This window comes from Podarcis cretensis, assembly GCF_951804945.1.
Source record: "Podarcis cretensis genome assembly, chromosome: 16".
In the NCBI taxonomy this organism is placed as follows: domain Eukaryota; kingdom Metazoa; phylum Chordata; class Lepidosauria; order Squamata; family Lacertidae; genus Podarcis; species Podarcis cretensis.
Genome location: NC_137186.1, coordinates 810,923 through 834,057, shown reverse-complemented (window position 1 = coordinate 834,057; position 23,135 = coordinate 810,923). Strand labels below are relative to the sequence as shown.

At 50.7% G+C, this 23,135-nt stretch overlaps 1 protein-coding gene across 1 annotated transcript in view; it reads right to left on the bottom strand.

Annotated features, from left to right (window-relative positions):
• Positions 1–781: 781 nt before the first annotated feature.
• The window catches only part of PEA15 (proliferation and apoptosis adaptor protein 15), a 60,812-nt gene continuing 38,458 nt past the window's right edge, over positions 782–23,135 (bottom strand). The window contains exons 2-5 of the mRNA XM_079958538.1: positions 12,858–13,031; positions 9,115–9,270; positions 2,375–7,994; positions 782–2,320 (exon numbers count right to left, since the gene is read on the bottom strand). Of these exons, the coding sequence (XP_079814664.1) occupies positions 7,930–7,994; positions 9,115–9,270; positions 12,858–13,029 (393 nt within the window). The 5' untranslated portion in view covers positions 13,030–13,031 and the 3' untranslated portion in view covers positions 782–2,320; positions 2,375–7,929. The remainder of the gene's footprint in view (positions 2,321–2,374; positions 7,995–9,114; positions 9,271–12,857; positions 13,032–23,135) is intronic.

Genomic DNA, 23,135 nt, shown 5'->3' with positions numbered 1-23,135 from the left:
TACTGAATAAGAGCCAGTGACTTCACTTCGGGGGTCAAACAGACTAGCCCCTCATTTTAAATGTATTTTAATATTGTGTTGGAAGCCGCCCAGAGTGGCTGGGGAAACCCAGCCAAATGGGCGGGGTATAAATAAATAATAATAATTATATTATTATTCCTAAAGAGAGCCTCAGGCCGGCTTTTTGGGGGAGTGAAAGAGTGAGTGCTTCGCTTTGTCAGAGCAAGTTGCCTTGAACGCTTTGGCTGTGTCCAGAGATCAGCTTCGTTCCCAAAACAAATTAATGCCCAAACAGTAAAGGCGAAGGAAGGAGTGTGTCGCTCGTGGCCTCAAGCAAATTATAGACTCGCAGAGCTGGAAGGGCCCCTCCCATGGTCATCTAGTCCAACCCACTGCAATGCAACGATCACAGCTGAAGCTTCCCTGGCAGGCAGCCATCCAACAGATGCAGCCCTCAAACCCCCCCCCCCCAAAAGTTATCTTTACAGATGGCGAGGTGGCCCTTTTGGTTGTGAGAACGGCTCTTCCTACACACAAACACCCCCCCTCCTAGGGCCTGCCAGCTGCCTGGCATTGTCTTCCTCCTCTTCCAGTTTGAGTATGGGGGGGGGGAGCTTAGCTTACTTGCACCAAACACCCAGGAACTTGGGGGGGGGGGGCTTCCGTGCTGTTTGGCTGCAAGGGGCTCCTCAGGAGGAACAATCGCTCCCCTTGTCTCCCTCTCCTGCTTAACTGAGAGGGGAGAAGGTGGTTTTTTTTAAAAGAAAACACAGTCATCACGTACACAATACCTTTGACTTTTATTTCCATGATTAGCACAATGACTCTCATTACATTTTGGAGAGAAAATTTGAGGGTGGGGATCAGGGGAGAGTAATCAAAGCAGGAGCTTTTATTTCCTTTACTCTAAAAAAACAAAACAAAAACTCTTAAAAAATTAACTTTGCAGTTATGACAAGTTTTGATTAAAGAAACATTTTCCTTTTTTAAAAAAAAAAAGTTGCGGAGAACATCGCCACTTACAGGAGGAGGTAGGAATGAACAGTGCAAATCAGCAGTCCACTTTGGGGGACGGGGCACCAATTTGGGCACAGCTCAGGAGCTTGGGGCGGTGGGGGCTGTGGAGACCCCTGACCCCTCGTGTTGACTTGGAAACATGGAATTGGAGAGTGGGTGGGCTGCAGGCGGCCAAATCCAGACACCCCCCCCCATCAATACAGGACTTGGGCTCTCCTTGAGAGCTACTCCCTTTTTAACTTCCTTTCTGCTGGGCAGAAGAGACTGCCATCCATCACTTCCACTCGACCGTGAAAAGACACTCGCTTCAGTGGTTTTTCTGAATCTGGACAACGGCCCCAATCCAGTGCAGTGGAAGTGAACCCTGCATTCCCCCCCCCCCCAATTTCATTGGGAACACTTAACCCACAACACTCTGGCGGCATTTATTTAGCACCCCTGGCTCACTTCCTTGTCATTGGCCGTCCTGGGAGTACTGGCTTTCCCCAATTTTTTTAACGTACATTTTTCGTTTATTGAAGCTGGCAGTGCTTAGCCTAGGCATAGGCAAACTCCGGCCCTCCAGATGTTTGGCACTACAATTCCCATCATCCCTGGCCGCTGGTCCTGTTAGCTAGGGATGATGGGAATTGTAGTCCCTAATATCTGGAGGGCTGGAGTTTGCCTGGAACAGATTTTTTTCTCGCCAGTGTGGCTACAGTGATGGAGGGTGGAGTTGCCACTGGGAAGGGGGCAGGCTATCTGGCTGTGGATGAGGAAAACTGGCAAAGGAAAAGCTGTTCATTTGCGAAGTGTAGGGGGAGAGACCCAGTGGCCATCTCGACTAGCCCCCTGCAATGCAGAAATCGGGTGAAGAATCCCTGGCAGATGGCCATCCAGCCTCTCTTTAAAAACCTTCAAGGAAGGAATCCATAGCAGAGCATGGTGTAAACAAGGCTCAGGGGTATCTCAGCCCACGGGTAAAATACCCCAACCTGCCCCCCCCCAAACAGCCAAGTTCATTTACTTGCAGGGGTGGTGGTAAATATATTCCATAGACCCCCTTGATTTGAGTGAACACAAGAGAGGCCTGTTTTTTATCCCGACTTTACACAGAATACTGCCTTTTTCAATAAATCCTCACAACAACCCTTCGAGATAGTCCTTATCCCTCCACCGTGTATTTTTGGCTTAGCCAAATTGTATGCAAACAAAATACCCCATCAGCTATACTGAAGTTATGCTTATTTATCGTTTTGTTCAAAGAAACACTTCTTTAATCAAAAATTGTGTTGAGTTAGAAACTAATACTTTGATACAGTTCCTGTTTCATAGAATCATAGAGTTGGAAGAGACCACAAGGGCCATCGAGTCCAACCCTGTTTGCTGTGGTTTTGTTTTTTTGTTTTGGTCCACTTGACAAAAAAAAAGAGAGAATAAGTTAACACTAAACACTCAATATTATATTTAATATACATATATTTATAATATATATGTACACACAGTTAGCACGGTCTGAGCGTCAGGGGTCAGGGACAGCTGGGGAGGGAGGAAGTAGAGAGAGCTGGCGGAGAGGCAGGATTGGGGCCTGGCTGTTTCCTTCCCCTGTTCTGGCTCCTGGAGCTTCTGTCCTGCTGCAGCGGACTACAATTCATGCACCTGAACTTAATACGGAGGGCGGGTTTGTACTATTAAAAGAAAATAAAAACCCTGGCCATGTCCCGGAATTTTAAATCTGAGACACCAGAGGTGGCACACTGGTTTGACTGGTAACATTCAGTCTGCGTGGAAGCTGCCTCCTTGTGCTCATCTTGGAGGTGAGAAAGTGTTCTGGTGGGGTTAATTTAACAGTACAGTCATACCTCAGGTTACAAGACGCTTCAGGTTACACCGTTTCGGGTTGTGCACTGTGCTGAACCCAGAAGTACTGGAACGGGTTCCTTCCGGGTTTCGGCGCATGCACAGAAGTGCTAAATCGCTCTTTGCACATGTGACAGAAGCGCCAAACCGCGCGTGCGCAGAAGTGCGGATCGCAAACACTGCGGGTTGTGAACGTGCCTCCTGCATGGATCATGTTCACAACCCGAGCGTCCACTGTATGTGCAAAGTTGCTTTTGTGTGTATGTGTGTTTATATATATATGTGTGTGGCTTGTGGGAAGAGGTTCTTTTAAACAGTGCAGGGCTTTGCTCATTGGTGGCTCAGCAGCAGAGCACATGCCTGGCTTGCAGAAGGCCCCAGATTCAGTCCTCAGCATTGTCTCCAGTAGGGCTGGGAATTTCCCCTGCCTGAAATCCTGGAGACCCAGGGTGTGTGTGTGTGTGTGTGTGTGTGTGTGTGTGTGTGTGTATAGCGCAGCCACAGCTGGAGGGCCACACAGGTGTGTGTCTGTCTGTCTCTCTCTCCACCCCCAGCCCTGACCTAGCAGAGAGCCTCCCTCTCTCTGGCAATGTCACTGGCCTTGCAAAATATTTGAGACGTTTTCATCCAGAGACCAAGCAAGGGCTGCCCTTTAAGAGCTCTGAAGGACTTGGCCATGCCAAGGGTGGTGGGCATTTAGCCCCTAAGCAAAAAAAAAAAGTGTTTTCTGCATCCTGTGATTCTGAGCTGCCTCCTAATCAGCCCCTTTGTTCTTCGCTTTGTTTTGAGCTGTTTGTTCACTTTTTAATTCCAGCCTCACCCCCCAACCACCACCCTGTTTCTTTTTTGACACTATTTTTACCCGCTGCCAATTTGCTAATTTGCAATGACATCACCACCACCACCTGTTCAGCTGTAAACATCAGAAGTGTGTGTCTGTGGGGTGTGGGTACTTAAGGCCAGCTGAACCAGAGACCACCCTTCTGCCGAGGTTTTGGCTTTGAGAAGGCAGAGGCTTCCGGGGCTGATTTTTGTTACTGTAGGACCTTGGAAGGAGTCAGGGGGAGAGAAAGAAGGCAAAGGCGGCAGTAGCAGCCCCTTCCCCTCCTGCGCAATTTTTGCACCTCCAACAGCATTTGCTGAAGTGCTTCTACACGTCTTCACACAAAGGCTTCTCTTAGGAGGGCACCGAGCAAGTGCAAGCAGCCCCGATCCTTCCACAGTGTCCCTGACCCCCCTTAGCTGAGAGCAAACACTCCTCTCTGCTACTCCTCCTCATAGCTTTTCCGCAGGACCCCAGACTCATTATATATATCTTGATTTGAAATGTGGTTGACCTCTGCAAGAGCAAGGAGGCTGAGAAGCCCCTTCTACAGTCATGGAATTGCTGAATCAGAAGCAACATCTAGTCCAAGCCCCCACATCTAAATCACAACGAAGGCATCCAGGACAGATGGCCCTCCGCTTAAAAACCTCGGGCGAAGGAGAGTCCACATGCTCTGGCCCATTCCTCTAGGCTTGGCTCAATCCAGAAGCATAACAAGCTGAGAGCCCGGCTGAGTTTGCCATATGCCCTTGGAGTTGTGTCCAGATGTGCACGGCCAACCTTGCGGGAAGGTGCTTTGTGGTGCATCTTGGAGGCGAGGCCCCACCATGCCAAACTGAAGGCAGGCGGGGGGTGCAGAGTGGTTGTAGGGACGGCAGCCTGCCTCTCTCGAACGGGGGCCATTGCCTGTCTCTCTCCTGCCGCTGACCCCTTGCCTTGCTCCAGAGGAGCCCTCCCCACCCCACCTCGCTCCCCCTTTCCGCCAGCTCTCTGGACTTCTGAACAGTCATTGCACACCAACACGCACCGAGGGAGTTTTGTGCCAGGAATGCATCTGGTTGGGCAGGAACGACCCACTGCGGCCGAGATCCTGACCCAGGGAATTGGGGGGGGGGGCGGAGAGAGATTGAAGGCAAGGCTCAGGCTGTGTGTGGTGGGTAGAGAGGCAGCGGGATTGCCAGGGGGGTGGGGAAGGGGAGACCTAAACAAGATGCCTTGTAAGAAACACAGACCTAGCCCACCTGTTGATACGTAACACAAAAGAACACAACACTACCTGCAAGGGGGAAGGGCAGAAGCAGGTGGTCTCGCTTTAAGGTGGGGGGGGGCAGGGAGAAAAGAGGAGGAAATACCACCTGGCCAACAAAACCAGGATGCACAGCGCATTTTTTCAGCGTTAATTAAATAATATATATATATATATTTCCTTTTGCAGTCTGATGTAAGTTCCACTGTTTGGGTGGGTCTCTTTTTAAAAAACAACAAACTGAGAAGCGTTTTCCTCCCCCCACCCCAGAACAGGTGCAGTTAGTTTAATGGCAATATATGTGCAATGGAAGCTGCAGCAGAGAGACGAACGCAGCAGCCAGGATCACAGCTTTGGGCGCCCAGAAACAGTCACGTGCCCCCCCTTCCCTTCCTCCTCCTCCTCCTCTACACTCCCAGCAGCCATGTGAGGCAGGGAGACTGTCTTAATCCGGCTCCATCTGGAAACAAACTGTGTGGGGAGACAGAGAGAAGCAGACAAATCCCACTTGCCTCCTTGCTGGATGTGGATTACTGTTTCCCCCCCATTTGTTCCTTAAACATTTTAGCCTGCTTACACACACACACACACACACACACACACATGGCACCAGTGTGGTGTAGTGGTTAAAAGTGGTAGACTCGTAATCTGGGGAACCGGGTTCGCGTCTCTGCTCCTCCACATGCAGCTGCTGGGTGACCTTGGGCCAGTCACACTTCTCTGAAGTCTCTCAGCCCCACTCACCTCACAGAGGGTTTGTTGTGGGGAAGGAAGGGAAAGGAGAATGTGAGCCGCTTGGAGACTCCTCCGGGTAGTGATAAAGCGGGATATCAAATCCAAACTCCTCTTCTTCTTTGGCACCCAAGGGGGCTGCATGTGCTGCAGGGGGAGGCAACACGTATTTCTCTGTAAGCAGAAATGTGGCCCCTCAGGACTTCCCTGATTTACTTAAGACACGGGTGTCTGGATGATCGTATGCAGGGATGCAGGATGAGTGCATGCAAGCAGTGTCACCGGCTCTCTTGGGTCTGGGCAGGTGGGGAGGCTGCTGGTAGCCTTGGTTGCTGCAGAGGTGCCCCTGTTGCAACCACGGAGCATCAAGAGGCCTGCCCTCCATATCAGTCTGTCTCCTGGGCAGGTGGAGGGCCAACAGGCAGGCAGGCAAGCAGGCAATTCCACAGGGAAAGCCTCAAGGGTCCCACCATCCCCATGGTCCCCCCACCTACCTGCCCCCCCCATCTATGACAATGCAGCCACTGAGCAGAACAGCAAGGCGGTCCATGAACTGAGTAGAAATCACGGCAAAGAAAAAGACGCGGCGATTAAGGGTTGGCCCCCTGTGGAAATGGCCCTTCGCTCAAGGCGAGCCAGCAGGCAGGGGGTGGGGGGTGGACTGAATTGGGGCAGAAGTGGCACCAAGTCAGCCCCCTGAGGAAGGAGGAGGAGGAGGAGGAAGGGCTCAATGTCTCTGGCGACAAGGGAGGAAGAGGCACCCACGGAGCAAGTTGAAGGAGAGGCGGCGGCAGCGGCACAACCAACACCGAGGAAAGGCACAAAGTCAAGGGGGGGCAGGCAAGGAGGCTGGGGGTGGGCTGGTGTGTGTGTGTCCCCCCCAGCTTGCCTCCTGGTGAAAGGCCTGCTCTCCCACCCCAGGGTTAGCACGGACTGGCAGGGAAGGAGCAGACCCCCAAATTGAACCCGGCTCTCTCCACACAAACTTTTGTTCTCCTCTCTCTCTTTCTCTCAAGCTGTATCCCCCCACCAATTCCTGTCTTCTGCTTGTCCCCCTCCCTTACTTAGCACCCCTGCCCTGGGACTCCAGCACCCTAACCCTCCGCCTCAGAGATAACACCCCGGGAGAAAATTAAAATGCCCTCCCTCCACAGCTCGCCTCTGCAACCAGCTGTTCCCCCCCAAAAAAGCCTTTTAGGATGTCTGGCTCAGCCGAAATAAGTCTTGGCAGTTTGCGTGGCTGAAGGGGAGTGTGGCTGCCGCGGCCTGAGATGCGCAAATCTCCAGTGCGCCGCTCGTTCTGTGTGTGCATTGAGCCGGGATGTCAGCAAAATCTTAGACTGCAGTACTTGGCTGACTTTGGAGGGGTCAAGAGTGGTAGCAAGTGACTGGCAGGGTGTATAGCCGGGGTGACAATTCTGGAGGGGGGAGCTGCAGGGCTCGGTTCTGTGGCCCTGGGGGGCCCCCCAGCGCATCTAAGCAACTAGGGGGCCCCTCAGGCTTTCCCACTTCAGCCCCACAAGCAAAGCTGCTAGGACTTCTTCCTAACCCTTCTCCATCTCGTTCCCTTCCCCTCCTTGCTTGCTGAACTTGCCCCTCGTTGCCCAGTCCTTTCTTACACCCCCCCCCAATCTCTCCCCTGCAAACTGATGCCTCAATGCCAGCTCCTGGCGCTGGTTCTGCACTGGGGGGCTCCCAGTGGCTTCTTAAAACCAAAACACCCACCCACCCACCTGATCTCATCTCCCCCTATCCAACTTCCTCTGCCCATCCTCACCTCTTCCTTAACAACAACAAGGACAACAACAACAACAGGCCAAGGCTCTTGATTTTGTTGGGATGTTAAACTTGGGGGGGGGGGTCTGCCCCTTCCCGGTGGGTGGGTGGGTGCGTGGAAGGGAGGGAGTGGCAATTGGGGAGAGGTGGGTGCCATGTTTGCATAGCAACAGTCCTGCAGCCCCCTGGCCGCCCCCCACCCGTCCCAGCAGCCCTCCTCCACACCAGTTCATCCACACCAGTCAGTGGCAAGGGGGGATATGTATGTGGGGAGGAGGGGTTGGGGAGGGGGTTGGAATTAAGACTCCATTAGTGGCCAAGGCTGCTCCCCACCCCAGTCCCACAAGACAGGCGGACAGTCACAGAAAAAGGGCAGGATGTAGCCAGAAGGGGCAGCTGGAACCGTCAGGGCACAGTGGAGCAGAGGGGTGGGTTGGGGGGAGGTCATCCTCCTCCCAGCTGCTCCCTTCCTCCCCCCTCCCCCCCCCCCACTTTAAGCTTTTTTGGGTGGCGGAGCCAGTTTGATTATCTCTTCTTCAGAGGGCTGTCGGATGATGTCTGTGGGGAGAAAAAGAAGGGAGACAACATGAGAACAACGTAGGAGTCACCTGGTGGGATTGTCTTATCCTTAAAGAGTTCTGAGTTGGTGGCCAGAAATACATCTTGTGGCAGAGAGTTCCACAAGCTTGTGAGGACCTGTGTGAAGAAACTGCGGCCTGAATCTACTACCCAGTCTAATTTCTATGATTAGGACTTGAAGGTCTCCAAGTGATATTTAACAGATTGAAAACCTAAATGCAGTCCCTATAAAGATGGAACCAGTGGAGAGCTTAGGGTCCGAGGGGCCCCACATGCAGCCCTCTTTGGGGGGCCCCTGTTTGTTCACTTAAATACACGTGACTATTAACAGCATGGCTTATCTTTTTTACTATGATTAAACTCAGTGTTTCAAAGGTATCCTCTCAGCTAACGATGTATACTAGCAACTGGGAGCCACTCAGCCTCGCAGAACACTATTTCTGGGCTGTGTATAAATATCTGCCTCAGAACGGAGCAGAGCAAACCCAAATTATTGCTTCCCCTCCCATCCTCTTCCTGAAAACAAGGCAACAAGATAGAAAGCTGTACCGCTGGCATCCTGAGTTATGAAAGGGACAGTTGCACGACCTGCTTTTGCCTAGCTGCCCATCTTCAACCTCAGAGTAGAAAAACTACGCCCTGGAAAGGTTTCCCGCACAACCAGCCATTTATCTCCCCCACGGCTGCATCTTGCCCCTTGTGAGCCAGGGAGGTTTGGGGATGGAGTTGTTGGCGTCCTGTGTCCACCACCCATCGCCCTTCGGTGGACGTGGGGCATGTCCCTGCTCTTCAGGCTGGAGATCTGAAGCTAGGTTTCTCCAGCTGTTCAAAGTGGGTCTGGAAAAGGGAGGGGAGACCAGGTTCTCTTCTCAAGGTCGGATGAGAAAGGTGAGTCGTCCTACTCCCCCCAAACCAGCCTGCTGAGCCTCTTGAGCAGCTGCATCCCGCTGAGAGAGGCTGAGAGAAAGATGGACAACCAACCAGCCCCAGCCCTAGGGTCTCCATGCAGGAACAGGGGGTGAGGTGAGAGCCAGGGGCAGCTGCGGGGGGTTTGGGGATGGCTGAGGGCATGTGGGTGCTGAGCAGGGAGGCCCCCGACCTTTGTATTTCTTGGCACTGGGGATACGGGTCAGCTTTGTGTCCACTTCATCCTCCTCAGAGATCTTCAGCACTTGGGTGCGGTACTCCACAACCATGGTGAGCAAGTCAGGGCGGCGGGAGATCTCAAAGACGTGCTCGATGTAGGAGAGGTTGTCTGCCCAGGAATAAGAATAATAATAATATAATTTATTATTTATACCCCACCCATCTGGCTGAGTTTCCCCAGCCACTCTGGGCGGCTCCCAATCAAGTGTTAAAAACAATACAGCATTAAATATTAAAAACTTCCCTAAACAGGGCCGCCTTCCGATGTCTTTTAAAGATAAGATAGCTGCTTATTTCCTTGACATCTGATAGGAGGGCGTTCCACAGGGAGGGTGCCACCACTGAGAAGGCCCTCTGTCTGGTTCCCTGTAACCTCACTTCTTGCAGGGAGGGTACCGCCAGAAGGCCCTCGACGCTGGACCTCAGTGTCCAGGTAGAACGATGGAGACGCTCCTTCAGGTCTACTGGACCGAGGCCGTTTAGGGCTTTCAAGGTCAGCACCAACACTTTGAATTGTGCTCGGAAATGTACTGGGAACCAACGTAGGTCTTTCAAGACCGGTGTTACATGGTCCCGGCAGCCACTCCCAGTCCCCAGTCTAGCTGCTGCATTCTGGATTAATTGCAGTTTGTGGGTCACCTTGAAAGGTAGACCCAAGTAGAGCGCATTGCAGTAGTCCAAGCAGGAATAAGCACAGGGAAGGAGGTCAGCTGTGGGGAAACAGGAAGGGAGTGGCAAGCGCCCTGCCTGTTGAATCTGCCGAATTGCGCCTGCCTTGCCCCGCTTGCAAAGATGAAAGGGCTTGGTTTGCCCTGCCTCTTGCACACCTCCAGGATTTCAATGCAGACAATCAGCGCAGGGACTTTTTTCTTTCTCCTTCTCCCCCCCCCCGCCCCCCCTGGCCGCCCCCACTTAGGACGGCACCATGTCAAAAGCAGCCCACTGCTTCATGCTAATCGTCACCTGAATCCCACACCTGTTCCATTCTCTACGTGTGAATTTAACTTGACTCTTTGTGTCTGTAACATACCAACTCTCTCTCTCTCTCTCTCTCTCTCTCTCTCTCTCTCTGTGTGTGTGTGTGTGTTGGTGCCGCTTTCCTGAAGGTGTGACTGACGACTGCGAACCTCTCTGGAGGCACGGGGCTGTCTTGCGTGGGCACAGCATGGCAGTGTGAGTCTGTTCACGATGTTGCTGGTGCGTGGGCAGAGAGACCAGTGCAGAGGTGGATGTGTGTGCGTAGGAGAGAGGAAAGCAACCAACCAACAGCAGGTTGCATTGCCCTGAGAAAACAACTTTGTTTTTTTAAAAAAGCACAAAATGACATCACCCAACTCCACAGCACCATCTGTAGCCTTCCTCCACAAGAGCAACTCAGGCTAGGGCTCAGCCGTGTGTGTGTGTGTGTGTGTGTGTGTGTGTGTGTGTGTGTGTTGGGGGTGTCTCAGCTCAAGAACCTGGAAGGCTGAAGTGGGCAGGATGGGTGCAGGGTGGGGAGACCAGCAACTCTGCACAAGAGCAGAAGAGAGCTGGGATGCAGGTCTGGTTGTGAAGAGCATCTAATGTGCTAGGGCGATATTTAGATATATTTGGATATTTCTCCTCCTGTGCCCAGAGCAGCTCCTGCTCCTGTTTGTCATCATACTATTTTTGTTGAATGCCAAGGACACAACTTTTTACCCTGGCCTTTGACACCTGAGATGTGCATTTTTAGGGCTCACCCTATTTTTGTGTGATTTCATTCCTCACAGTTACAGTGGTACCTCGGGTTACAAACACCTTAGGTTACAAACACTTTGGGTTACAAACACTTTGGGTTTCAGACTCTGCTAACCTGGAAGTAGTATCTCGGGTTAAGAACTTTACCGCAGGATGAGAACAGAAATCACGCGATGGCGGCAGTGGGAGGCCCCATTAGCTAAAGTGGTGCTTTAGGTTAAGAACGGTTTCAGGTTAAGAACGGACCTCCAGAACGAATTACGGTAAGTTCGTAACCAGGTAAAACCATAAGATCTAAAACTGTTTTTTATGTTGTTATAAGTAGTTGTATTCTCTGTGGATTTGTCCAATCCTATTTTTACAGCATCCAAGTTGGTGGCCCCCCTGCTTGCTGCAGCAGTGAGTTCCCTTGTTTAACTATGTGCTGTGCGAAAGACTCTCTTTTATCCTGAATATTCCAATTTCCAGCTTCATCCATGAGTTCTAGGGTCATGAGAGGGTGTTTCCCCCCCCCCTTGTTGGTGAGTGGTGTGTCTCTCTGTGTGTGACACCTGGCACAATCTCTTCTAGAGCTGTTCATTCCTACAGCCCCATACGCACACCTCCCAAACATGCACAGTTGCACTGAGCCCCCTGAAAGAGGTGGTGATTTGGGCTCCCAGTTCTGTCGCACAACCCTTTTGCAAGGACACGGCATCCACACCTTCTCCCTGCACTCATGCCCCGTCAAATGGTGCCAGGCAACAGGTATTCCTCTCCCTGCCCCAGCCTCCTGGGGACAGAACAGAAGTGATTGCAGAAGTGCTTTGTTGGTCTGGAAGTGTCAAGCCCTTGAATGAGATCTGAACCCTGAGTGGACCTGCCTGGCCGGTGCCTGTCTGCTGAGTCACTGGTTCTCCCGGGAGCCCAGCCGTCCGTTCCTCTTGCCTGGAGCTGTCACAGCCAGGCAGGCAGGCAGGCAGGCAGGCAGGCGGGCTGCTCCTCCCCTCTCCCCAACCCTCCTGGAACCTCAAGCCTGCCAGCTCTGAGTCACTCAACTTGATTCTGCTGCTCTTGCCTTCCTTCCTTTGGAAGGAAAGCAGGGTGAAAAGCGGCAGTGAGAGAGGGCTGAGCCGCTTATTGATATGTAGGCCTGTCTAGGTGCACAGATTCTTCTCTTCTGACCCTCTTCTCTGTGTTTATTTTAATCCCATAGATTCAGATACAGTGGTACCTCTGGATGAGAACAGGATCCGTTCTGGAGCCCCGTTCGCATCCTGAAGCAAATGCAACCCGCGTCCGCGCGTCTGCACGTGCACAGGTCGCAATTCACTACTTCCGCACATGCGCGTGACGTCATTTTGAGCATCTGCACATGTGCAAGTGGCAAAACCCAGAAGTAACGCTCTCTGTTACTTCTGGGTCACCGCAGAGCGCAACCTGAAAATGCTCAGCCTGAAGCTACTTCAACCCGAGGTATGACTGTATAGGCTAGGGTAGCCGGGGGCGCCAACTTGCCCCCCCATTGAGGGGGGGCACATGATTCGTCACGTGATGCCACCCAGGATGTGTGAGACACGCAGAGGGTGATCTTTGGCCTCACTCATCCCAGCCTCGTCTTGGGTTCCCAGGCAGAGACTAGGGCCAGCAAAGGCAAAGATCACATTCCAGCACCCCAGCACCCCACCTTTAGCTCCTAGGCCCCCATCCTGAGTGATAGACTGGTGCAGAAGGGGCTTGGGGCTGGGCACACTCTCTTCCTCCCATGCTCCTCCTCATCTCCTTCTCCTAAGAGCAGCAGAAGAGCCTGCTGGATCGGGCCCAGAGCCCATCTAGTCCAGCATCCAACCAGATGCCCCAATGGGAAGTCCACAAGCAGGATTCGAATACAAGAGCCCTCTCCCTTCTCCAGTTTCCAGTAACTGGCCTTCAGGAGCATTGTTGCCTCTTTCCGTGGGGCAGAGCAGAGCCATCCCAAAGGCCAGTGGTCCTGCTCACCTTTGTCCAGTTTCTTGTGCTTTTCCAGGAAGCTGAACCAGTCCTTGCTGGTGGTGATCTCCTCGTTCTTTTCGCTGGGGATGTCCTCCTTGCAGGCTGACTTCAGCTGGTCCAGGTCTTCGTTGGTGATGTTCTCAGCCAGCTCCTCCAGAAGGCTGCTGTATTCTGCCATCTCTGCAAGGGGTGAGGAAGGGGGAACAGGGTGAGTTATAGGAAGGGGTAGGCAAGACGTCACACCTGCAGGATCTGTCCACTAGGACCCTGATATCTACCAGCTGGAGCCGGGTGCAAATCACACACACATTGAATGAAAGGACCCTGAGCCTAGGAGTTGGTTTGGACTGCCAAAGTGAAAAGAGCTTGCAACCCTTCGGCATTAAAAAATAAATTTAAAATCCACTCATGGTTACCCAGCTTTTCTTCAGTTGTGCAGCATTTGGGGAGGGAGGTCAGAGGTCAACTGGGAGTCAGAAACCCTTGCTGACTTTGTGCAAATCACCCAGAGACCCACCAGCAGATCCCTATCTACCTTCTGCACATCCCTGAGTTAAAGATCCAGATGCAGCTGTTTATTATTATTGTTATTTCATTTAGATCCCATCTTTTCTCCAAGAAGCTGGAGGTGGCATGCATGGTTCTCCCCTTTCCTATTTCAACCTCACGACAATCCTGTGAGGTAGTGAGCTTTGTTACGGAGTGGGGACTTGAACCCTGATCCTTCTCTGGTCCCTAGTCCAAAATTTGAGGGCCCTGGAATGGCCAGTGATGAATTCCTGTGCTCCACCTTGGAATCTGGCTTTCTGTCATCAAATACTGTGTTTTTGTTCTTCTTTCCTAGCGTTCCTGGAAACCAGGTACGGTTCTTCTTTGTTCTACTTTGTGTGCCAATTGTTGCAGCTAGCTTAGCATGTTCTTAACTGACCTTCCTTTGCTAGGGAGGTGGTTTGTTAGCAGCCTCAAGGATGATGCTTTCTCCGTTGGGAGATAGCTGGCAATCGCCCCCTTCCAAGTTTGGGGGAGAAAGGACCTACAAGTGCATAGACCCCAAGCTCAAAGGAGAGAGGGCAGCTGCATGGGTGGGTGAAGAAACAGGAAATTGGAACAGGCAAGATGCATGACCCTGGAGTGGGGTGGGGGGGGGAGAGTTGGAAGCATTTTGGAGTGGGTGAGGTTCAGGGGTCTCTGCCCTGTATGGGAATGCCTGACGTTTGCCTCCCATTCAGCATTATGCTTCTGCATTTGTAAATAAATCAAGCACAGTGGTCCCTTGGTTCTCAAACTTAATCCGTTCCGGAAGTCCGTTCCAAAACCAAAGCGTTCCAAAACCAAGGTGTGCTTTCCCATAGAAAGTAATGCAAAATGGATTAATCCATTCCAGACTTTTAAAAACAACCCCCTAAACAGCAATTTAACATGAATTTTACTATCGAACGAGACCCTTGATCCATAAAATGAAAGCAAGAAACAATGTACTGCAGTCAATCAATCAATCAATCAATCAGCAGCTGAACTGGGTTTCACATAGTCACAAAAACAAACAAAATGAGCCGCAAAATCAAAAACACAAAATAAATAGCGAAACCAGACAGACTTCAGTGTAACACTCAAAACTGAAGTGTGGCACTCAAATCGGAAGCGTAACACTCAAAACGGAGCACGTTTGGCTTCCGAAAAAGGTTTGCAAACTGGAACACTGACTTCTGGATTTGCAGTGTTTGGGTTCCAAGCTGCTTGAGTCCCAAGGGACCAGTGTGTTGCAGAATGCTGAGGACACACCATGCACATTGCGGAGCTCATGTGAAGTATGCGGCTCCCCACCCAAAGGATCCTGGGAACTGGGGCTTGCAAGGAGGCTCTGAAGTGTACCTCTGCAAGAAGCTGTACACTAGTTTGACAGGTGTTGTTGTAGGATGTTCCTGATAGGGATGACACTATGTACTGGATCCTCAGAAACCTTTTGCCTCCTCTCCGGGGTGGGGAAGGGTGGAGAGTCATCCATCCCTTCTCCAAACCGACCCTGCCTGGAATTGGTGAATTTTACTTTCTCTGATAAAATTCCTCCTCCTCTTTAGCCTTTCTAAGGGACCGTCCACACTTCCCCTTATTCCGTGCCTCGAAAGCACAGGGCCCAGACGTTTTCCATTTGTCACAGGCCCCAACAATTTCTCCTGGAAAACCCACTAAGGTAAAGGTAAAGGGACCCCTGACCATTAGGTCCAGTCGTGAACGACTCTGGGGTTGCGGCGCTCATCTCGCTTTATTGGCCGAGGGACCCGGCGTACAGCTTCCAGGTCATGTGGCCAGCAGGACTAAGCCGCTTCTGGCGAACCAGAGCAGCGCACGGAAACACCGTTTACCTTCCCACCGGAGCGGTACCTATTGATCTCCTTGCACTTGCTTTCGAACTGCTAGGTTGGCAGGAGCAGGGACCCAGCAACGGGAGCTCACCCCATCATGGGGATTCGAACCCCCGACCTTTTGATCAGCAAGTCCTAGGCTCAGTGGTTTAACCCACAGCGCCACCTGCGTCCTATTTAGTGCTAAATCGGAGGAAGCATCAATCAGGAGAAAACCCAATCAATGTTTGCTTCAATTCAGCTGTAAGGAGTGGGTTTTCCCTGTGGAAAGCAGCAGGGCAACAAAAATCTAGATGAGCCCTAAGTGTTTGCTGAGGTCAGTTTAAAGTTGGCAGGCAACCCAAGAGAATCTCCAGCGCACAGTCTTTCCCTCTGGCTGTTTCTCACCCGAAGGAAACCAAACTCAGGTTGTTCTGCCCTGGAACATCTCTCCCCCTCTCTCCGTTGCTGCTCAATCGAGTGTAGAGCACACAACAAATATCATTAAACTGATGCTGATCCTCCCAGTGGAACTATTTGGTCAGGCAGAATACCGGCTGCCTGGTTTTTTGTTTTTGTTTCAGATTGATTTGCTGCTGATCTGTGAAGCTGCAGCCATTCTGAAAAGTCCTGCCATTTATGAGGCGTCCTGATGCAAGCATGTACTCTTCAGTGTGGTGCGGAAGAGAGACTCCTGTTCTGGAACGGTGGTTTATGGGAGACTGGAATGTGCAACCACCAGGCCCCATAATCAACACCCACACCCTGCATGCATGTGCTCTTGGTTCTCTGTTACAGGTAAAACAAGAACATCTGCTTTCCTTTGACAAATACTGGAAAGAACTGGGAGAGTTTCTAAGATAACAGAACCAAAAAGCTCCCCACTCCCCACAAACTCACAACCTGAAGACAATTCATAAAAACAGCACAAACGTTTTTCAACAGGGTTTTGTTATGGACTGTGATTTGGGCTGGCCCAAGACATTTTTTTTCCTGCTGGAGGCAAAGGTTCCCCCCTTCAGCAGCTAACTAGACTGACCACTGCCTCTTGCTTCAACATTTATGACCGGACAGCACTCTCCTCACTGCACCTCAGAGGGCGAAAGGCTGGCTCTGGGGGCACAAGCAACTCTATTTGCCAACACATCACTGCTTTCCATCAACATCTGCCGCCAGAGGCAGCCACCTCACTCAACCTCCTAATGGAAGGGCTGGCTCTGCCTGGCTGCTTTTCTTTTAAAAAAGGACAGCCCTTGGCATGCGTTGTAATTTTATTCTGCATTAAACACTCCAACCACAGCACAGAGCTTTGGAAGGCTTGCTGGGACATCAAGGCCTTGGACTTTGCCCTCCTAGCTAGAGAAAAGCACTTCTGCATCTGTATGAAAGACAAAAGACCTCTCCCCCTCCCTCTTTGGAGCTTGTTTGCATAGATGGCTTGGTAATGGAGATTAGTGTGTGTGTGTTTTCTCCTCATTTAAAAAATGAGGCCACTGGAAAATATAATTCCCAGACAGAGACATCACCCAGCTTTGCAGGGCTTTCTAGAATCCCTGACAGTTCAGGGACAATGGGCAATTTGGCCTTGGATTTGGAGAGAGGGGCTCATCTGTGGATAATGAGAACTTATTTCGAAAAGAGGAGGGGGCCGGGAGGTATTATTGCAGCAACAGCTGGTCTCTGCTAGGGATCTCCAGCCACCGGCCTCAGGGTGGAAGGAACTGTGGAGGGAGCAGGGAGAGGGAGCGAAATAAACTGCTACCCTTCAAATAACTTTAGTGCCACAAATGTTGAGCATCTCAACAGGTACTGTGAAGTGTTTACTAGCTGTATTCAAATAGGAGAACTCTGTGGTCCATCCAAGCATCACCTCTCCCTGCCCTGACTCATTAGCATATGCATTCCTAATTTCATCAGTGCTTCCTGCCTCTGCTCCCCCCCCCCCCCCCCGAGAAAACCAACACACCTAAAGAGTGCTCACAAATTCTGAAGGGAAAACTAAACCACTCTGCCCAAACCTGATTCTGATTTGGGAGCAAAGGTCAGCTGGATGAACTGCAGGGGGGAAGTTACAGGTAGGTAGCCATGTTGGTCTGCCGTAGTCAAAACACAATAAAAAATGTCCTTCCAGTAGCACCTTAGAGACCAATTAAGTTTGTCCATGGTATGAGCTTTCGTGTGCATGCACACTTCTTCAGATACACTCTCTCTATATATAAGGGTCTGGTGACTTCGGTTTCAGTGCATCTGAGGAACTTCGCTGGTCTCTAAGGTGCTACTGGAAGGATTTTTTTTTTATTTTGTAGGGTGGAATTTACAGTCGTACCTCGGAAGTCGAACAGAATCTGTTCTGGAAGTCCGTTAGACTTCCAAAGCGTTCGAAAACCAAAGCGCGGTTTCTGACAGCCAATCGGAACTAGTTTTCAAACTGGAACACTCATTTCTGGGTTTGCGGCATTTGGGAGCCAAAACATTCGAGAACTCATCTGTTTGAAAACCAAGTTACTACTGTAAATGGTTTTGGTTCCTCCACTCACCACCATGAGAGAAGAAAACATAGATTTTTTAGCATTCAGGACTGTCATTACTATTTCCAGCAGGTTTTGCTTGTTCTCTCTCTCTCTGGGTGTTGTAACGTTGCTGGTACAGGAGGAACTAATTGATTTGTTACTCTATACAGGACAAATGAGAAGAATGGATTGGAACCACACCTTCCACTCCCCCAGCCCACCCCCCGCCGCCTCAGTCCAGTTTGTTGTTTGCTATCTCATTGCTGTTGCTTGTTAATTCTGCTCAAATCCAGTGATTAATTATCCAGGGATTTGGGAAATATGGCAGCTGGATTTCCAGACAGTGTTTGTCAGATTAAGGCAGAAGCTCTCAATCCACCGACCTCAATGCTCGTTCTGGTTATTAACTAACATTTGAGGGTGTTTTTTTAAAAAATAAAAATAAAAATAAATGCCGCCATGACTTAAGATAGAGAAGCTTTTGTTCAGCAGGTGGGAGAAGATCTGGAGTGGTAAGGAAAGTGGATTATCACGCCTAAAGGGCCTTGCTCCAGAATGCCTATCACCTTGTAGGGAACAAATTTAGTTACACAATCTCTGGCACCTCTCTGGAGAGCCACGTTCTTACACAACAAAGGAATAAAGCCATGTTATATGTGAGCATCTCCTAAAACTTCATCACTGTCATAACTCCTGTGTATGGTGAAAATACAGGGTGGCATTATTGCACCCTTAGGAAAAGCACAATTCATGTGCGGGCATGTACACAAACCCCCACGCAAAAGCACACATTCTTTGCCCCCAAGCATTCACACAAATTAATCCTTCCCTTCCAGCCTGACAGAGCTATGGCCCCCTGGTCTACTGAAGGACAATTGCCCCACACTTTTCAATGAGTGACCCAAATCTACAGCCAATTGCATGGGATTTGTTGGTTGGCTGGCAAGCCTCAAATCTCAAGTATTTCCACAGCGGCACAACATGCACCATCAATCTCCTGCATCTTCAGAGCCCTTCCCGACCGGAACATGCTCATTAATTAATTCTCTGCTGTGCAATTAAACCCGTGCCCTGGGCACAGCTAATCATTCCAACACACACAAAACCACAAACAAATTTTATTCCTTTTTTGTTTTGTTTTGTTTTCCAGAGTGCCACCCCCTAGTTAGTGTTGCCCTCAAGGGGCACATTCTGTACTCAGTTCTATAACACCCTGTCGAGAACGTAAGCACCTAAGAAGAGCCTGGCTGCTGAATCAAACCAAAGGAAGTGGGGAATCTAGTCCAGCATGCTGTTCTTACTATGGTCAACCAGATACATATGGGGAGCAGGAGAAGAGCGCTCTGCCTCTCTTTCAAATCAGAACCAGTGAAGGCGGTGAAGGTCCTGTGTGAGTGCTTGGAGGCGGTTGGAGGATGGATGGCGGCTAACAGATTGAGGTTGAATCCTGACAAGACAGAAGTACTGTTCTTGGGGGATAGGAGGTGGGCAGCTAGTCCTGAATGGGGTAACTGTGCCCCTGAATGACCAGGTGCGCAGCCTGGGAGTCATTCTGGACTCACAGCTGTCCATGGAGGTGAAGGTCAATTCTGTGTCCAGGGCAGCTGTCTACCAGCTCTGTCTGGTACGCAGGATGAGACCCTCCCTGCCTGCAGACTGTCTTGCCAGAGTGGTGCATGCTCTGGTTATCTCCCGCTTGGACTACTGCAATGCGCTCTATGTGGGGCTCCCTTTGAAGGTGACCTGGAAACTACAACTAATCCAAAATGCGGCAGATAGACTGGTGACTGGGGGCGGCCGCTGAGACCACATAACACCGGTCTTGAAAGACCTACATTGGCTCCCAGTATGTTTCTGAGTGCAATTCAAAGTGTTGGTGCTGACCTTGAAAGCCCTAAACGGCCTCAGCCCAGTATACCTGAAGGAGCGTCTCCACCCCCATCGTTCTGCCTGGGCACTGAGGTCCAGATCCGAGGGCCTTCTGGCGGTTCCCTCCCTGTGAGAAACCAAGTTACAGGGAACCAGGCAGAGGGCCTTCTCAGTAGTGGCACCCATTCTGTGGAACGCCCTCCCACCAGTTGTCAAAGAGAAAAATAACTACCAAACTTTCAGAAGACATCTGAAGGCAGCCCTGTTTAGGGAAGCTTTTAATGTTTAATAGGTTATTGTATTTTAGTGTTCTGTTGGAAGCCGCCCAGAGTGGCTGGAGAAACCCAGCCAGATGGGTGGGGCATAAATTTATTATTATTATTATTATTATTATTATTATTATTATTATTATTATTATTATTAACAAAAGCCATCTCTCCATTAGTCCTTCCCAGAGGCAGCCCCCCATCTCCCCAACTCTTCTCAAGGATGTGAGCTCTGTGTCTTCTGCTCCACTCCATCACACATGTGCCTACAGGAAGCAGAGAGAGACCATTAAATTGGTACCGTGCCTGTGAATACTTTCTTTATCCTGAGCAAACCGCTTTGTATGACTGGCTTTTTGGATTGATGAAGCGTGTAGCGAAACCTGTAATATATCTGGAGGTCTCTTTTTGCCCACTTGCGCTATTCTGACCAGGGTGGTGGCTTTGATTCGCCTTCCCGTGATTGATCCATGTACACGGCTTTGTGTTTCCAACTCAAGACCCATTGAAGAACATCTCATCCAGTTCAATCTTCGAAAAACAGCTTTGAAAAACTTTTTCATATTCTCCAGTGTGCTACCCTTGCTGTTGTGGCGGCACGGGGTTGCTGTTCTGTGATTGGACTTACGCTACTTGTTGAATGGTTCATTTATCCAGTCTGTATAACGTTTACTGCACATGTAACTTGTTAAGATAGAGTTGCACATTTATCCACTCCATGTTTACAGTATCTCCAGGCTTTGTCTTGCACATGGCACCTTAGTATGTTTGTTGTTTGAATGGTCACAAGTCTATCTCTGTTATAGCTATTATTCTAGTAAATTTGGTTTTATACTTATAAGCCAGTTTGTGGTGTTGTTGTTTGGTTGTACTATTATTACTGTCATCACATTTGATACTTATTGGTTTGAAGTCACCATTGTTTCAAATTGCAGCTTGCCTTAAGCACCTTGGCAGAAAAAACCATAGGTAAATACAGTGAGCAAATGAATGAATGAGAAGCAACAGTCTGGGCAGGAGCAGGAGAAGTGGGTTGAGACTGGAGTGGGTTGCAAAGGAACCACAGGAAACTTACTTTACGCTCTCGGTTGTTCCTTTGTGGCCACTTCTGTTCCTGCTGTGCATGAGACATCACAAATGGCAGTGGTTTGTGGGGAACAGTCTCACAGGCCAAATTGGGACCTGGGCTGCTGTGCTGTTGTTTAGTCGTTTAGTCGTGTCCGCCTCTTTGTGACCCCCTGGACCAGAGCACGTCAGGCACTCCTGTCTTCCACTGCCTCCCGCAGTTTGGTCAAACTCAGGCTGGTCGCTTCGAGAACACTGTCCCACCATCTCGTCCTCCGTTGTCCCCTTCTCCTTGTGCCCTCCATCTTTCCCAACATCAGGGTCTTTTCCAGGGAGTCTTCTCTTCTCATGAGGTGGCCAAAGTCTTGGAGCCTCAGCTTCAGGATCTGTCCTTCCCGTGAGCACTCAGGGCTGATTTCCTTCAGAATGGAGAGGTTTGATCTTCTTGCAGTCCATGGGACTCTCAAGAGTCTCCTCCAGCACCATCATTCAAGAGCATCCATTCTTTGGTGATCAGCCTTCTTGATGGTCCAGCTAAATGAACCCTAAACTCTGCATAATGGCCTATGCCTGTATTTCTCCTGTGAGTTCTCCTCCTGCTATCACCACTTGATGTTGGACAGCCTTGGGGACCCTGGCAGGCCCTTCAACACTGATAACAACACATAATCCCTGCACACATTCCGGACCTATGGGCCAGAGGTCTGTCATAAATCAGCCTTTTGGGCACAAGGGATTTACAGGCAAAATGTCTGCCACCTCTATTGATTAGAGCAGCCTTTGCCAGTCCAGATGTCGTTGGACTTACAGCTCCATGGATCAGCCCCTGTCAGCAGAGTTTACTCCTGTCCCTCAGCCCACTGGTCTGTTGTTCCTTCCCCACAGGAAGCTGCCTTCTACTGAGAGTCAGTCCACTGGGATCCATCTAGCTCAGCACAGGCTCTCCAGTTTCTGGGGAGGGGGCTTCTCCAGTCCTACCCTGGGGACTGAACCTGGGGTCTTCTGCATGCAAGGCAGGTTCTCTGCCACTGAATTACAGCCCTTCCTCCCCCTCCCCTTGGGGAAGGGCCACGGCCTAGACAAAGGGCATCTGCCTCGGATGCTGAAGGCACCACCAGGCTGGGCTGGGAGAGAACCCTGCCTGGAACCCTGGAGAGATGCTGCCAGCCAGGGTGGGCAATATCGAATAAGCCATCACCATGATGGCACTGGCCGCTGCCACCACCACATGGTTCCCTTCTTGCTCTCCACTCAGTCTGAGTTCAAAGTGTGCGCAGGGCCAGTCCACTCCCACTGGTCTTCCCTTGGGGGTGAATTTCGTTCTTCTGTCCTGTGGGCCTACCAAAGCCAGCATCACCCACTCTTGGTTGTGTGTGTGTGTGTGTGTGTGTGTGTGTGTGTGTGTGTGTGTGTGTTGTTGTTGCTGTTTTAATAATAAAAAAATCAGAGAAAGAGCTTTTCACGGCAGGGAGGAATATGGCCACAAACCCCTAACCATTTTCTGTTCATCTGGCCACCACAGGGCAGGAGAAGGCGGTGAAAAGATGGACCATCATTCTACCCCATTGGTAGGCAACCTAAGGCCCGGGGGCCGGATGTGGCCCAATCGCCTTCTCAATCCGGCCCACGGATGGTCGGGAATCAGCGTGTTTTTACATGAGTAGAATGTGTGCTTTTATTTAAAATGCATCTCTGGGTTATTTGTGGGGCATAGGAATTTGTTCATTCCCCCCCTCCCTTCAAAATATAGTCCAGCCCCCCACAAGGTCTGAGGGACAGTGGACCGGCCCCCTGCTGAAAAAGTTTGCTGACCCCTGTCCTACCCTCTGAACTCCTGTTGTTTCTCTCTCTCTCTCTCTCTCTCTCTCTCTCTCTCTCTCTCTCTCTCTCTCTCACACACACACACACACACACACACACACAGGCCTGTCCTGTTTTGGGATTCTTGTTGTCTTCCCTTAGGAAGAGGAAATTCCGGCTGTTCGTTTGAAGCAAAAAAACCTTCCCAGATGGCTGCCCCTTCCTGAAACAATGAATGGCTGATAGAAAAGGGGAGAGATTCTGGCTCCAGCCGGTTCAGATGGTCCTTCCACTTCCCCCCCATTATTTACGCCCTCCCCTGCTGTGGTGTGGGGCCTGCCTGCCCCACTTTTTCCCCTTTCCAAGGGCTGGGGTGGCATGCATATTCCCTCCCTTGCTTATTCACGCCTTTTCCTCTGGCTCCCCCACCTT